This window comes from Protopterus annectens, chromosome 16.part0, assembly GCF_019279795.1.
Source record: "Protopterus annectens isolate FY-2018-M chromosome 16.part0, PAN1.0, whole genome shotgun sequence".
NCBI classification, from domain to species: domain Eukaryota; kingdom Metazoa; phylum Chordata; order Ceratodontiformes; family Protopteridae; genus Protopterus; species Protopterus annectens.
The window spans coordinates 266,585,342-266,603,511 of record NC_056750.1 but is presented as its reverse complement, the minus strand read 5'-3'; the positions used below and the strand labels follow the sequence as shown (position 1 = coordinate 266,603,511).

Below are 18,170 nucleotides of genomic sequence, written 5' to 3'. Positions count from 1 at the left end.
CACATTGACAAAGTAGTTAGAAAATCCTTCTATGTGGCCCACCTAATCACAAAAGGGTTTGCATCCATATCAAAAGAGTTCATTGTGCCCCTCTGTGCATCACTCATCAGACCCATCATAGAGTACAACGCCCCATTTGGGGTGTACCTTACAAGATGCCTGCAACAGCTGGAAAGACCATAGAAGTACCTCACCAAGAGGATCACTGGCATCAAACAGATGCCCTATGCAGCTCGACTGAAAAAACTCCAGCTGTACTCTGTTGCATACCGCTTACTCAGAGGTGATCTCTGCATGACATACAAGGCCATGTCCAACCCAGAATTGATGAACATGCTCCACCTCAAGAAAACCATATCCCCTCGAGCCACACGCTCGAGGGATCTAAACCTCACCACAACAATAAATAAGATGTGCTGGAATGATAGATTCCAGTCCCAGAGAGTTCCCATGCTCTGGAACAAGATTCCAATCTACATTAGGCAGACATCCTCACTAACGCTCTTCAAGAGAAACCTTAACGAGTGTATGGGAAACAGAAAGTTTACCCCGGGGATCACTTCCATGGCTCTGCTGGACAGAGGCACAGGGCACTAATCTAAGGGGGCGGCGAAAGCCAACACATTCCGGCTAGGCTTATAAATGTCTTTGGGCAAATAGCCTAGTACCTACCTATGAACCTATAAAGCATTGTGTTACCCCAACTAATATCATAGGTGTGCTCATAAATTCTTTCTAAACTTTCTTTCAGTTTTTCCAATATAAAAACTTTTGCAGCTAGAGCAAACTGCAATATAAACTAAACCTTTAGTACTGCCATTCCCCTTAGCCAATTTAATTCTGTTTGTCCCCAGTTGTGTTCGTTCTAGAATATTAAGGGGCATTGACTGCATTTATCACAAGTGCAAGTGCATGAGTATGAACAACTAATAAAACTTCTTAGCCCGTTCTCCAGAAGTGCTTTTAATTTTCTCCCTTTTTTATATGTAAATTGGGGTTTTGCCCTCGCTGTTCTAAATATTTCCATATCAATTTTAAGGATACTCCAATTGTTTTCAGTAATCTCTTATCTGCTTGGTGTTTAGTGTATTTGACAACTAGGGAGTTAGTTTGGAGTCTGAACAACAGAAGTGTCATCTTTTTGTCTAATAGTGTTCGTGAAATCATCCTTTGCTCCTAACAGGGGTCAGAACTTTGTTCCCCAATCTTTGGTAACTTCTATCTTTTGAAGAAGGTTGAAGGGATAGCCCGTGTCAGTGAACATCTCCGTGTTCTTTTGAAATTCATCCTGATATAGTTTTATAGTGGAATACATTCTTGCTGCTCTCAATATATGTGGCCTTTATACACATTTTGCTTGCTTTGAAAAGGATGACAGCTATTATAGTGACAGTTGATATTAGGTAATATTTCTTTTCTATAAATAGTGGTTTCAAAACTTTTATGGAGTTTATTGCTCATTATAGTAACGTCTAAGAAGTTCACCTTGTCAAAGTTGAAGTAATAAGTGCAATTCAGAAAGTTTGTGGTTTGGTTGATAAATTTAGAAATACTTTCTTCCTGCATCCAAAAGATGAATATATCCTCCAGAAATCTTAAATAAATTTTGAAGTTCACTTTATAGATGGAATCTAACACACACTTCTTTTTTATAAGTACATAAATATATTTGCATATAAGGGGAGCAGGTTGTACCTGTCACCACCCTTTTAAACTGTTGAAAGTACTCACCTTTGAAATACATGTAATTATTGTATAATTTCCATTACATCAGTTAAAAATCTAACTGATCTATAATCTAAATCTGTAGGTTCCACCAGTGCTGCATGGAAGTATTCCAACCCCTTTTTCTGGGGTATACTGGTGAATAAATATATAACGTCTACCTTTAAACATTTCATTTTCTGATAAAGTCTTGCTTCAGTTTTTTGTTAAAAATCCCAGGAGTCTCATAGGATCTGAGGAATGTCTGTAACAAATTTCTTGTAATTGGATTGCAAACAGCTTGGCAGGACATTTAGACTCAACTACAAACAGTATTCAGAGAGTGAGAGGGAGAGAGGAAATCTGCAGTCTTTTAGAGAACTTTAAGGCAGAGATGGCACATGGAAAAAGAAGGATTTCAACAACAAACCAGTTCCACATGGATTATAGCCACAAAAAACACCAAAACTGTGTTTTGACATTGGAGTGAAGTAGGTTTCGTTACTTTGTTGATGTATGCAAACATGAGATGGATTGAGTTCAAACAATAAACAGCAAGTTGTCCACCTTCAGTGTTACAAATTTGCAGTGGAAGTGCACAGCATAGTGATCTCGTAATCTTGGTTGCCCTTTCACTGAGATAGTAGCCAAAGTTGATGGAGGAAGTAGAAAAAAAAACAAGAATGAAGACTTCTGGTAGAGCAACAGTTTTGTGAAATGCAGAGCATAATTTTTATTGCTTAATAACAAGTGGTGAACCCTGTAGGTGGCTGTTCGAAATGGATTACTGATAATTAAGGTGGAATAAAAAAATAGCACAAGTCTGAAGAAGAAAAAACTGTGCTTAAAAAGTTGATGTTTCTGAAAATGTAACAAATCTAGTGTGCATTTCATATGTGGTCTGATTATTTTTGTCAGTATTTATTACAATTCAAGTCTAAAATGTTATATACAATTGTTACTTCCTTGGAATTTAGCTCCCTCTGAGGTTTTATTGTCAATTTTAACATCACATGTTGGTGTGATAGCATAGCGTGATGTCACAAGCATTGTGTTATGTAAGTCTTCTGGCATGATGACCGCAGAAGTCTGTAAAACTTTCTAGATAATGACTGCAGGGCTGTTTAAGATGCACTGTGCCTAAAGGGTGTGTGAACTGCTAGGCCTGAGGATTTTGTGCTCATTTCCTGTGGTTGGTCTAGTTATGGCAGTAAGCATCTTATGAGCCAAGTGCTGCACTGTCCGCTGAACTATGAACTTTGCATGTGGTCTGGACATTCTCGTTATCAGTGCTATAAACATGTAAAAAGGTTTGGGCTGGCCAGCTGTAGGAACAAAAGAGCCTTGTTGGAGCTTCTTATTATGTAAGCTGTTATCAGAACTGCTGAGTTCCACAGCAGATATCTTTAGAATGAAATTCTAAACTGCTTAAAAAGGTAGCTTTCAGCTTTATGGAAAATTCCATATCAACATTGTAATGATATATTTTAGCTGCTGCTATTAGTTTTTGCTGTTCTTGCCAGGTTGTTTAAAATACTTGTACTTATGCAAATTAAAAACGTTTTCAATAATAAATATGGTTAGCATGCATAAAGTTTAGCTTGTTTGTGGTTAATCATAAACGCTCTCTTAAAAGTTTGGTACCTACTGTAGGTGGTAATGTTTCCCTAAGTCTTTGGAATTTATTATATTAATAGGTGGAGATGTTGGATTTAAATAGCTAATTTTAGAAATCTGCTGTCCTGTGTTTCAAGTTTGGTGGCTTTGTTCTTTAATTTTTTAAATCATAATTTTGGTGAAAATATTGAATTTCTTGTTGGATTATACTTACTTTGGAATTTTCAGATTATGAATACAAGTAACACTTGGAGTGAAACACCATTAACTGCTAGAGTACAAGGCCTGCGGTACCCCACTGAACATAACTGCATACTTCAGGTAGATCGTACAGCATTTTTTTTAAAGACATTTGCCTGCTGTCTTCATTCTTGTCTTCATTCTTGGGCCTGTGTTCAGCTGTCCACCAGGCAGTACCTTATTAGAAGACCAAGACCCACTCCCACTCAGGATGGATGATCCACTGTCTCAGTCTCATCATTCCAGTTCTGGTTTTCCAGTGTCTGGGCTCACTAGTCGAACCTAGGTTGCTGGGGGCTGTATTCATGGCTTCTGACCTCTTTGCCCTTGAGCCGGCCACTGCAATATCACTGTTGAAGTACATTAGGTACTGCATAAGTAGTTTGACAGAAATACATTATTTCACTGTACTTAATGTGCATTTATTCATTTACCAATTCACCTCACTTAATCCAGTTCAAGGAGCCAGGGTCTATACTGATAGCCTGTTAGGTGCAATGTAGAGAAGCTAATCCTGGGCAGGCCACCAGTCTATGGCAAAGTGCAGACACACACAGTTACTCACTGATATGCAAGTAGGAAAGTTAAGATGTGTGTTGCATCATAATTTATAAATTATCTTCTAGAGTGTTTTGCTGTGCCAGGTGACAGGCCTTACGAGCCTGAAACCACACAGATTGGTAGCGTGTTTGTAATTTGTTTCACTGGCTATTATCTCTGTGACCTTCTGCGTGATAACTGTCCTGCTTTTACAAATGGACTGATCTTGCTTTTTAGCTAGTCCCTTAACCTCTGGCATCAAGTATACCCAGACTTTCTAGAAATTCCAGTTATTGTTTGCTGTTGTGCTGCGTATTCATGTGCTGTTGGTGGGTGATGAGACTTATGTTTTGACACTCTAACGTCATTGCTTATTGAAATATGAGTACCCATTGTCTTTCTAAGCTTCTCCAAGTAATGCTGCTACTAGATTCCATTGATAATACATATCATGTCTTGTTTTGGTGCCTTATTCTCGATGATGATGTTGTTGTTGTTGTGTCTTTTGGCTTTTCCCGGTTAGGGGTCGCCACAGCGGAACTTCGGTCCGCTAATGATTGGCAGTAGATTTTTACGTGCTGAGTTGCTGGCCCTGACGCAGAACCTTCAACGAAGGTACGCCCATTCACTCATGTCTCCACACAGAAGACGCTCTAGCTGAGAATCGAACAGGACAACGTCTTACTGTGAGGTGACAACGCTACCGCAGCACCACTGGTGATCAGTGTTAAAGGCTTTGATTACCTAAATTAGAATGTATTCATTTATGGAGAATATTATTTCATTTTTCTGAGTCCACATCTAAAATCTTGTTGTGGAAAGGTGTTCCTTCAAAGTCGTAGTAGTCCAGAAAATGTACTTTTATTTAGATGCAGTCATCATTTTCAGTAAATCCTGTGGGGTGGATTTTTTCACATCTAAATTCTCCAAAATGTTTTTCCATGGTTTTCTGAATAGGAGCAAGAGCTAGTTTCAAGTGTTCTAAAATAACTGCAGAATCATTTTATAGTCAGTTATACTGTGTACTTTTTCTTCATTTGTTGCTGAATCACCCATATTTTCAAATTCAATAGGGCAACTGTCTGGATGGGTAATTTTATATGAAAAAGCAGGCAGAAGGGATTGAAACTTTTGAGTTTGTGCTTACCTATCAAAAGGTGTAATATTTTACTACTTCTTGCCTGTTAACTGTAAGGCCATTTACATCATTGATACTGTGGAAAGAGAAGCCATGGCGATGAAAAGCTGCTGTTCCCACTTATTATTCATGGCACCTTTTTTGAATGTGTATTCTCAACTTTCATCTTACATGCACACGTTGGCAGGCTGATATTTTTATACAGTGTTTTCATCTCCATTTGAGCTTGTCACATTTGTCATGACTTTTTGCTTTAATGAAAACAAAAACTAAATACATTTTCAAAACATCATCATCCCCCTATTATCTTTGAGCAAACACACACAATTCTGTACATTTTTAACAAATGAGCTTTAATCCTCCAGATAAGAACAATTTCCTTAAATCCACATTTGCATTAACAGGCATAACCTAATTTAAAATTAAGCCTATCAAATCTAAAGTACATGTTACAGCCTATGTTCCCAGCTACACTGATTGCTGTGTGTTCTTATCTCTTTTCCGCTTCCAGATGTGAAAAACGGCTTGTAAGTTTTCAGAAAACATTTATCTTTTAGCTCTACAAAAAAGTTTACTAGTTAACTTTAAATAAAACTAAATATGAACTGTTCTGTTAAATGCATTAAAGAATTAAACCTACCAAAGAAGCTGCTATCTTTCCCTTTATTTCAAACTTTTTCACTTGTCATTGTGCCTTAGCTAAGAATGCTCAAAACTCTCAAGATTAATTGTTTGCACCTGCGGACAGGTTGTCTCCTTGTAAAAGTAAATGTAAAAAAAAAAAAAAAAAAACAGCTAAAGACATGCAGATGCTTGAAGGAATCTTTGTAAATTTCACTCAGAACAGAATGGACAGATTTGTCCTGGCTAAATGCCTTCAGCAGCAGACGTCTTGTCTCACACTGAGAACATTTTTAATGGGAAAAAAAACAAACAACTATCTTTACTGATGCAAAAAGGTCATCAATTGCATGGTTTTCATTGTTTTGACTTATTTTTTTATAAGTTCATAGGTGTGTACTAGAGTAATGACCAATGGAGTCTTTTTAAGCTTAGCTATGCATCCTAAATCTCTGACAAGTTCTGTACCCTTGGTAAGTGTAAGAAGGGGCTTGGGAGATGAAACATTTGTTAGTAGTGGTCTGAGATATGAACCAGTTACAGTCTGCCTGTTCCCATTAGACATAGGTGCCAAACCAGGGATGAATTTCCTGTTCTCCATCCAGTTGTACAAGCTGTACTTGAATTGAGTTAGGCAAGAAATATGCTACGTATGTGGGGAGCCTATTCCAGAGAAAGGGTAGTCTCTGGGATGCATACTTGTCTCTCCAGTAGGTCCTGTTTATGTGACAGGCAAGGTTTAAGTCTTTAGAATGGGTAATTCTAGTGCTGTTTGTTTTGTAGATATGCAGGAGCCCCATTACGGTGGGGTATGACAGTGCCTTGTATGCCAAGCATAGCTCTCCCCTCAATGGCCTGTAGGAGACAGAATCCAGAGACAGGGCTTTTAGGTGGTCTGCATAGGACATATTACTTATGTCCTATATTTTTTAGTGAGTAACCTCTGTGGACATTCCAGTTGTCGGATATGCCTGGTTAGGTACATACCAAAGGGGGCACTGTACACAATGATAGGTCTGATGAATGCTGAATACAGTGGATCAATGATTTCCTTGGGCCTATATGCCATATCTTTGTTTATAAGTTGCACAATTTAGAGTGATTTCTTCACTACTGTAGACAACGTGATCATCAAATGCTAGATTACTATCTGTGTATTCCCAAGTCCCTGACTACTGGATCAACTTTTGGGGATGTTTTGTCAATATGACAGTTACCATGGGTGGATAACTTCCCAAAGAATACTATTATGTATTTCTTGGCATTTAGTTTTAGTATGTGGCTCTGACACAAGTTATTGATCCAAGTGAACCCTTCCTGGAGAACATTAATGTCTGTGGGAGATTCTGTGACTGTTCCTAATTTGCAGTCATCTGCAGATTTGATCAGCTAGAGGCTCTTGACATTGCCTGTGACCTCAGAGAAGTAAATGCTAAAAAGAAGCCAATCCATGAGGGACTGTGCTTGTGACTGGCCTCTCTGTAGAGGTGGACTCCCCAATTCTGACTTTCAGGGTTCTGTTTAATAGCCAGCTGACTATCCACTGAGTGACATAGGGGTTTATACCTAACCTCTTGAGTTTATCAACAATGCTCAAGTGAGGTATTTTATCAGATGCCTTAACCAAGTCAAAGTAGCTGCAGTGTGAACCATTTTGCCCTCATCTGTTGCTTTAGTGACCTCAAAGAAGTCTGCCAGGCTGCATAGGCATGATCTTCCCTTGATGGAACCACATTTGGTTGGGTCCAGTGTTTAGAGGTTTTCTATGTTATCATTGACCATTTCCATGATGATTATTTCCATGGCTTTGCATATGAGGCAGTTGAGACTTAAGGGTCTGTAGATGGCCCACCTTTATGCAGAGGGATGACTCCTGTTGTTCTCCATCCATGAGGCATGAAGCTTGGTTGGAGGGTATGGTTAAACAGCAATTCAGAGAGCCAGATATGTCATTTTTCATACTATTTAGAAGGCATCTTGGGATATTGTCTGAGCGCATCAGTGCAGTGTTCTTGACCTTGGAAAGAGCATTGAGGACCTGTTCTGCAGTGATAGTAAGGCGAATTGTATTTGATGCATTTCCTAAGGGGAGGTTGAGGGGAAGAGATGGATAAATTTAGAGTTGAATTTGCCATTAGGTTTGCTATATCTTCTGGTTCACTATAGATGTCTCCATTAACAATGAGCTCTGCACACTATTGTGTATAGTCTTTGAGGTTGTGGACATAGTTAAAGAAAGCCTCCTGGTTGACCTTGGAGGCCACATTTACTTCAAATCTGGCTTTGGTAGAATTTATTTCTCCTCAGAGTTGTTTGTTGATAATGCTATGATCTTGCTGGGTGCTATACCTCCTAATTTGTGCGATGATTTTCTTCCTTCTTTTATACAGCCTATTGATGCTGTGATTCCACCAGGGTGGCTTCTTTCTTGAGTTCGGTTTGTACTTCCTGGTGGGTGCAGCTGCCTCTATGCAACTATTAACTTGCATGTATATGGTTTCTGTCAACAGTTCCTTGTAGGAAGCGGTCTTCTCAGGGGTTATGAGAGCTTAAACTGTTGCCAGGTTATCACTGAATAGGAGGAAGTTGGCCTTAGAGTAGTTTCTGAACATTCCAGGATTAGCTGGAGTTCTAGGTTTTAAGTGTACTTCAGAGGAGACCATTTTGTGATCTGACATTGCCTAAGAAGATATTGCACTGGGGTGTGCAGCACTCCCATATTAGTAAGGACCAAATCCAGTATGTTTGCACCCCTAGCTGGCATATTGGCAATTTTGTCCAGGGAGTGAGTTTGCAAAATCCAGGAATCTCTGTGACTGCATGTTTGGTGTTATATATGATTCCTAGATAATAGCATGGTAATTAGTCACCCACATGTATGGTAAAAATAGCCTCAAAGCTAAGGATATAACCATAAGGTATTTTCCAATGATGTCTGCAGTCTTAAGGACAACACTCAGCAGTTTGCAGAATTAGTTGTAGATGGCATCACCTGTACTCTGTCATTAGATATCGCAAATCTGCTGACGGATAAATTCAGCTCAGATTTCACCTCCCCATCACCCCCAGTTATCTCCCAAAAAAATACCCTTCATCACAATTATCACCAACGAACAGGTTGCCACTGTGCTGTCTAAAGCTAAAACACAACTTCAATGGGGCCTGATGATATAACAGGTATCCTTATTGACAGCTTAAATCAGGACTTATCAGGCCCATTAGGATCTCTTTCACCATAGTCTGTGGACTGGCTTTGTCCCAATAGAGTTGAACACAGCAACTGTCATCCTTCTGCATAAAGGACCACCATCTACTGACCTGGGAAATTACAGACCCATAAGTTTGACTAGTCTTATATGTAAGGCTGTGGAAAGAATAATCATGGACCTGATAAATAATGACATACGAAACCTTCAAACACTGGACCCAACCCAGTTCGGCTTTGTCAAGGACAAGTCATGCTTACTGAATCTGGTGCATTTCTTTGAGAAAGTCACTAAAGCCATGGAATAGAGCTTTGACCTGGCCAAGGCATTTGACATAATTCCCTACTCAGATATTATAAATAAACTCACAAAATTGAGCATAAATCCCTACATCACCAGATGGATATACATTTGTCTCATGGACAGGACATGTGGTTAAAGTTGGTGAATCTAGATCCAGCAAAAGGCCACTTAATACTGGTGTGCCACAGGACTTAGTGGTGGGACAACTCCTATTCGGAACATACTTCTCTGAAGTCAAGGCTAATATGGAAAGCTTCTGGATGACAAAGTTTGCTGATGACTGCAAGCTTGGGGCAATCATCGAATCCCCCAGTAATGTTAGATCTCCTTCAGGAGGGTCTAGATCAGAAAAAATTATTGGTGCTTGAACCATGGCCTAAAACTAAATGTGAAAAAATGCACCATCATACCCTTTGGAAAGTCAAATACCCCTGCAAATTACAACATCAATAGCACACCCCTATGAGTAGGCTCAGAGGTTAAAGGTCTAGTTATACAGTTAATTAGCAGCCTGAACATTGACCACCATCTGTCCACAGTGGTGAGGAAGTCCTATGTGGCAGAACTTGTAAGTAACTGCATGACATCCAGATCCAAGGCAATTAGTCTTTCTGTACTCTGTGCTTATTAGACCAGCAATTGAGTTCAGTGTGTCATTTGGCATGTACTTGACTAAGCACTTACAACATCTGGAGCAGCCTCAGAAGTTCCACACAATGAAAATATAGGATGCAAACAACATGTCCTATGTGTATAGACTAAAACATAGTCATACACATAGGCAAGTCAGACAGGATGAGGGTCACACGATCTAGGGATCTAAACTTAGTGACTCAAACAAAACTTGCTTGAGATACAGATATGCATCTCAGAGATTGGCCCCTTTGGAACAGGCTTCCTCTACAGGTTAATAAGAGTCCTTCCCTGGCCATCTTCAAATGTAGTTTCGATCAATGGATGAGGAAATGCAAATTCACACCTGGAGTAGCGCCAGTGCCCTTTATGGACAGGGGAAATCTATAAGATACCCAAGGCACAGGCACAAACCCATGCCATCCTCTTGCTTCTAGGGGCCATATATTGGGTAAAATTGGGTTATATTGGCTAGGCTTGTAAGGGCTCTTAAGCCCTTAGCCTTGTAATCTTCTATGAACCTATGGTACTGGGTTGAATGGTGAGTGCTTTCAATAAGCTTAAATGCATACTATGAGATCTATAGCTTGCAAGGAAGTGGTGTGGGATTTTACCTATGGTAATTTGAACATGTAGAAGCTTAAGTGTATCGTTCTGTTTGACCAGCCTTGAGGTGTATTTATTTTTGATGTAAACTGAGACACCGCCACCTTTAGTCCCTGCCTGTATAGTAGCTGGTCTAGCCTATTTTCTTACAAAAACTTGTTTATAGCTTAAGCCAAGGCAATTTATGTAGACATCAACCCTTGTAAAACAGTGTAGTCACCCTTAATCACTGAGGCATTGATATCCACAGGTTGATTTTGCTGTATCAGGAAGATCTGGGTGATTCTAAATGAGCAACTTTGTGAGGTGCGCAGCATCCTGTTTTTATTGACTGATAGTAAAACTAAATATTATATACACTGTGCTTAGTGGCAGTTGCACAAGGCAGCTATGGCATATCACACTGGCTTCTTGTATAGTTGTAAAAACAAGTTTGGTTTGTAATTATCCTTAGAGTATACCACTAAGCTTCAAGACTACCTGCTCTCTGTGGTGTAGCATTGTACATGTCTTTTATAAATGAAGCACATACCCTGTGGGATTCATCTGAGCTGAAATCTGTTTCTACACAGTGTCTCCTGATTTTGGGTCACAGTCTACTATGCTTTAGCAAAGGCATAGTCACAGCGTTCTGTTTCTAATTTAGGAATTAAGTGTGGTAGATCATTCTTGTAGTGTGTGTCCTGACTAACTTCATCTCATTCCATCCTTTGTGTAGTATATATATATTGATCAATATTTCTCTCCTTAAGTCGCCTATTGGACAAAAATAGTCATAGAAGATGGAGCCATTTTTTGTAGCCATCAGAATACCAAATATGTGACCGCTTCGCAGTCTGAAAGCAGCAGACCTTTAATGAATAGTATAGGTTATTGCAAGGTTTCCCTTGATAGCCATCTCCGTTCTCTTCATCAGAGGAGTTCCCACCTCTCTAATGCAAAGAAACTGGAGAATGGAGAATGCCTGTTTTAGTTGCAGCCATATATTAAGATTAAAGGCACTGAAGATGTTAGGGGTGGTTCCAGTGAAAAAAAACTCTCAAACTGAATACAGGTAGATAATGCTTATGAGTGAGGCGATATGACTGTTAATAAACTGAATGGTTTTCATATGTTTGGTGTTTATGGTAGATGTTAATGTATCTCACTGACATATAGATATATTTTTTATTTTCTTCTTCACAAATCATAACATAGGCATAGAGTGACTATGGTAATTACAAGGCTGTAAAGTAAAGAATTTTTCATATGCAATCTTATACAGTATTTTAATTCTATTTTTACAGAATCTCTGATCTTAAACATTGCATCTGATGTTGTTCTTTTTATTCCAGCCTGATATTTGAATCTGACTTGGCTGCTTATTCCATACTTAGTATCCAGCTCTCAAGTTCCTTTCTCTACCCATAGTGCTCTATTGCATCCCAAAGCCTCTATTCTCATTTTCTGCCTTTGCGATTAGATGCACGTTTCCAAGCTCTTGACCTATTATTGATCTTGTGAGCTAAAAAACTTTTATTAATATTTTCTGTTTTTTCTCTACATATTAATCTGTCCTCCCTCTAAGTTTCTCTCGATAGCGTTAGGGCGTTTCTTTCCCTTTATGCTTTATAATACTTTTTAGGTAGCAATTGGTTACCATTGCTGGTAACCTCTCTTACCCAGTTTTTAGGATATTTTCTTGCTTACCATAGTTGGTAGCAGACTTTTCTTTCTATTAAAAAAAAAATCTTTTATCTGTTTTTACTTTCTTTTGTAATAGGAGTGTAAACTTTTTCCTTTTAGAGTCTGTGGGTTTCTTCATAGTAATGTCAGAAAAACCCACAGATTTCAAAAGTGCACTTGTTTTGGGCATAAATTTCCAAATTTGCATGCCTACTAGGAGTACTTGTATTGTCTAGGGGCTGATCAGCTACCAAGAGAGGGCTGGCAGAACAGAGCTCTGTTGTCCAACCAACTAACAGGAAATCTAGAGTGTTGGACAGGTTTGGAAAGAGAGTTTGTCTGAGCAACCTTTGCACTGAGGTCACTAAATTATTTGGCACATTTCACTTGGCTTCATAGAGATTTGACCAAGGAGCGTTCAAATAATCTGAGTCCATGTCTGCTGAAGATTTCAAATATATCCTCTCAACTGTCCATGCTGTTGTCCATATCACAGGCTTCTATGAGGTTGATCTCTCACACAGCTAAAGGCACCTTATGTGTTGCTGATTCAGGTATTGCCAAAAGGAGATAGGCCTGGATGCTTTGTGACTTTATGGAACCCTTTAAGATGTATTTTATTAATGCCCCATTTGACGACACTTCCTTGTTTGGGCCATCAGTAGAAGAGATGCTTACCTGCAGTGAACAAGATGGAAAGGTGTCTGCTGTAGGAATCAGTTTTTCTGTGCCTCGAGTCTTTTTTAGGAATCAGAAAGACTGCAAGAAGATGTGGTTCTGGAAATCTCAGAGACATTTCCAAGATCCATGCTGTGACAATTCCTCCAGAGGCAGAAGAGGAAATTCCAATGGTAGACATCACTCTAGAGGCAGAGGAGCTGCACAGAATCAGGGCTTTAGAGATTCTTTTTCGCATAGGCCATTTCAGCTTTCCTGAAGCACTGCCTGACTGTCCAAATCTGGAGGCAGTCGGGGGTCATCTGTCTTTGCACCCAGACGCCTGGGCAAGAATAACACAAGATGCATAGGTGCTACGCATAATATCCTGAGGTTATTGCATACCATTTTCACTTCTATCTCGCAAAAGGAAGAAACTTCCTGACATTCCACCCAGTCAGAGGAAGGCAGCAGCACAAGAAATCCTAAAGCTTCTAGACAAGAGTCATCCAAAAGGTCCCTCCAGACCAAATAGGATTCAGAAGTTATTCACACTTCTTTTTTATGCCAAAGATGATGGGGGACCTCAAACCCATTTTAGATCTAAGCAGTTTAAATCGGTATGTAAAGAAAGCAACGTTTCGAATGGTCACAGTCCAGTCCATTCCATTCTACCCTTTGTACACAAGGATGATTGGATGGTAGTGTACTGATCTTCTGGATGCATACTATCATATCAAAACAGACAGGTGACCCAGAAGACATCTTCTCTTCCAGCTGAGACCCAGGCATTACCACTTTAGAGCCCTACCCTTTGAACTTACCACAGAACCCAGGGTGTTTGCCAAATGCATGGCAGCTAACTTGACACTAAAGGGATTTCAGGTATTCCATATCTAAACAACTGGCAACTCACTGCCCCCTCCAAGCATCTTCTTCTACATGACGGAGACTGTTTGCTCCAAATCTGCAATTCTTTTGGCATAAGTATAAATCCTGCCAAGTCAAACCTAACCCCAGTCCAGAGCCTGGAGTTTGTTGATGTTCTTCTAGACACGACAAAACAGCCTCTTTACTTCCTTATATCTCCACTATAAGGAGTAAGGTCCAGTTTCTTCTTGCTCATTCAACTCCTCCAGCAAGGTCAGTACTGCAGGCATTTGGTTTCATGCAGCGGCCATTGTAATGCTTCCTTTGGCACACTTCTTTATGTAGGTTCTACAAAAGAATATAGCTGTACAATGGTCCATTCTATGTTGACCCCTATCCTTTCCAGTTAGGCTCACTCCAGCTTGCAAACAACACATCTGATTGTGGGTACAATTGGATGATATACATCTAGGCAGACCCTTTGTTCTACCAGGCCCTATGGCCATAGTGACCACAGATGCTTCTCAACTGGGTCGAGGGGGCATTTCTTGGGAAGGATGGTCCAAGGTACATGGTCCCACCAAGAGGCCAAATTACATATCAGTGTCTTAAGAGATGAGAGCAAATCAAGATACTCTCCCACTGGGAACTATTGCAGTTCAGACTGACAAACATATCTGTAGTCTGGTACATCAACAAACAAGGATGAACTCTATCTTATCCCCTTTGCAGAGAGGCCATAAAAGTATGGGAGTGAGCAATCTCATCAGACAGTTTTCTAATTGTGATGCACATTCTGGGAAAACCAAAGTGCTAGCATACAAAAGTAACCAGATCTATTTTGATGCCCCATGAATGGTCTCTGAGTCAGTCTGTGGCATTAATGATTTTCTGGTGTTGGGGCCCACCTTGCTGCAATCTGTTTGCCATTCTCTTCAATAAGTGTAGCAAGTACTTCACTCTGATTCCCCCTCAGGGGGAGTCACAGAGAGAGATGACCTAGTTCATGCTTACCCTCTGGTCTCCTTTACGCTTACCCTCCTCTTCCCCTGATTCACAAATTTTTACAGAAAGTGAGCAGGCAGAAGAGCAGAGTAATCTTCATTGCCCCCGTCTGGCCATGGCAAGTATGGTTTCCCTTCCTATGGTCTCATCTTCATTACCCTCCATGGATACTGGAGCCAACTCTGGCTCTCCTGTCACACCCATCAGGAATCCAACATCCGGTGGTAAATGGATGGATTGGTTAAGACTAACCCCATGGTTTCTCCACTTCCAGTAATAGCCCGAGTGTTCTCCGCCTGTATGTGATATTATTTTGCCATCTCAAAAAGAATGTACCAAAAAAAGTATAGAAAAACAAATGGAAAAAGATTCTACCTTTGGGCTTTGAATTAAGACATCAATCCCTTTTCTGTCCTAGTCTCTATGATTCTTCCATGTTTGACAACACTTTTTGAGGAAGGAGCTAGTTTTTGTTTAATCAAACTTCAACTGGTAGCTATTGCTAATTTTCACACAGGGACCAGACACTTTTCTCTGGAGTTGTCTAACTATGTAAAGCTTTCATGAAAGGATTTTTTCTTCTAAGGCCTCCAATAAAAGATCCCTCACTACTGTGGGGTCTGATAGGTCTAGTACAAGGCCTAACCCAGAAACCTTTTTGAACCTTCAGCTAAATCTGATCTGAAGTTTCTATTATGGAAAACAGTTTTCTTAGTAGCCATCACATCTGCAAAGAGAATATCTGAACTCCAGGCTGTCTCTTCAAAGTCTCCTTGCATAATTTGTCATAAGGATAGGGTATCCCTTATGGACTAACCCTTCTTTTTTATCTAAAGTGGCTTCTGAGAATAACATTAACCAATCCATCCATTTACCAGTTCTCTTTCTAAAATTTTCCAGTAAAGAAGAGTACATGCTGTATCATCTTGATTTGCACAGGAAGTAATGTTTTTATCTTCATGGGACAAGATAATTCAGAAAGTCAGACCAACTCTATTTCCTTTTCTCCAAAAAGACTAGGTTGTCCAGTATCCAAAGTCACTCTACAGACTGTATTTCCTGGATTTATTCTCAGAAAGGTGACATTATTGAAACCTCCCAAGGCTCATTCAACAAGATCCGTGATCACACCTTCTGCTTTTTGGTCCAGAGCATCTGTTGATGACATTTGTGCTGCAACTACATGGTCCAGTGCTCATACTTTTGTACTCATTACAAACTGGATATTATTTCAAGAACAGAGCCTCCTTTGGTTCAGTGGTACTCCAGAATATCCTTCCACGGGGGCCACCCAAGAGCAACATAGCTGGGGACTCTGTCCCATATGTTGAAGAAGAATGAAAAGGACATCAGATTTAAGTTATGTTCTTACCATAACTAGGCATCTCTGTTGTCTGTTTTCATTCTTCCTCAACTTCCCTCCCATCCGTCCCCCATCCAAGTTCCTGGCGATACCTATTGGGCAGGTTCCAGGTTTGAGCCCTGTCTTTCTATTAAACTATTCCTGTCTCTGTTTTACTTTGGGGATAGGGCAGCAAACTTGATCTGTTGCTTTAGGGATGCAGTAGAGCATTATGGGTTAAGGGTGGAGCTCGAGAGCTGGATCCTGAGCCTGGATTAAGAGTCTGATCCAAACCCATACGTTGAGGAAGAATGAAAATGGACAACACAGATGCTTAATTATGATAAGAATATAACTTTTACATTTTTTGACTAATAGACTGAGTTTTTGTTTTTATCTTTTTTGCATTGCTAATTTTACTATTGCGGCCTATATATTGCACAGATATAAGGTATTACATAATATTTAGATGATGATTATTAGTGCCGAGTTCTAAATACTTATTCTGTTAATTGACTTTACAGGTTCTTCTGAAGATCCCAAATTTTGTGTCATTTATTTTGCTGAGGTAAGCCATTTGTTTTTAGATCTTTATTGTAATGTCTTCTTACAGCTATTTGATTGTCTATACGTATGTGTTTGTCTGTCTGTGGTTACCAGGCAGTTTGTCAAACATTCTGAATGATGGCATCTTAAGATCGTAAACTGCTTTGGTTGCAAGATGCCACTTTTAGAAGTCGCAGTACAGGGGGAAGTGGGCGTTCTCTTTCCCCACTGTTTTCGTCTCTTAAGTGGATATATACATCGATCCGGGCAGGGGGGTCTGAGGGTGCAAATGGACTTGTCCCCTGTGAAAAAAGAGACTTATTTTTTTTGTTTTTTTTCTTTTTGACAATGTGTCATTTGATTTAAAAAGGTCAATATTTTGTCTGTCAAGGAATTTACCTTTAAGTGGCACTATAGTCATATTTGTATACACATGTATGGAGACAGATTTTGTAATCATGGTTTAGTTTTCTGGAAAATGTTGACATAAGTTATAATATAGAGTAATGGAAAGGTAAACTGTGTATAAGAGAAAAAAAATGGATTGGTGCTTCTCTCATGTGAGAGTTGTTTTTTTTTTTGTTATTGTTGAGTACTTATGTCAATAGAGAAAGACAAGCTTTATTTTGTCCATATTTTAAATCTGCCAAGCTGAAAATTATAGAAATGTTGAATAGCATGACAGCTTTGGTTTACTGCCATATAAGGTTGTATACATTCTCTGTTTTCTTTTTACTATTGATCATAAGCACGAGTCTGCTTCATAATAGCTATTACTTCTCTAGGTACCCACTGATAAAAGGGTATTACCTAGTTGGCCTAGTCTAACAGAAGGTAATAAAGCATTTAATTAGTAAATCAGGCAGGTAATGTGTGTAAAAGGAAGAAGCTCAGGAGTGAAGTAGCTGCGGTCCCCTTAAAATTCAGCACTGTGTGATTGTGCAGCAAAAAAAAGTGAAGTGGCTATACCTAAACCAGTCTCAGTTATTCTGGTGAGCAATTAGTTAAAATAAGACACTGGTGGATTTCATGAAAGTTTTGTGTGAATTTTCAAACATTTGTGAAGTTGGTGGGATCCCTGGTTCAGTTTTCCTTGCTGTGGCGACAATCTGTTTACTAATGGTAGTGCTTGTACCTCTAAATTTAATTACTGTGACAATGGCAGACTTTTCTAATGCTACTGCTGATTTCCTGACTTAATAAATTCTGTGCCATCTGACTCACTAGATTTGGTAGTTTGTCCTCGTTGCATTAAATGTAATGGATCACATTTCTCTTTTACTCTCTTAGTCTTACTGAGGTGCTATGATTTTTTTAATACTGCTAGGAACATCTAACTATCCTAATGTTGCTGTAGGTCGCCTGCCACAGCTATTTTAGGGCCTTCTCTTAATTTGACTGGTTCCCCTAATTCATTAGTCATAAGAACTTTCTGGATTTTTGTCTTGCTTTAGATTTCCTTTCTTAATCTTTCTAG

General features: G+C 39.4%; 1 protein-coding gene across 1 annotated transcript in view; it reads left to right on the top strand.

Moving 5' to 3' along the window:
• Positions 1-18,170, top strand: part of RGS3 (regulator of G protein signaling 3) — a 2,411,552-nt gene that overhangs the window by 913,668 nt on the left and 1,479,714 nt on the right. The window contains exon 9 of the mRNA XM_044057996.1: positions 16,672-16,715. Within this exon, the coding sequence (XP_043913931.1) occupies positions 16,672-16,715 (44 nt within the window). The remainder of the gene's footprint in view (positions 1-16,671; positions 16,716-18,170) is intronic.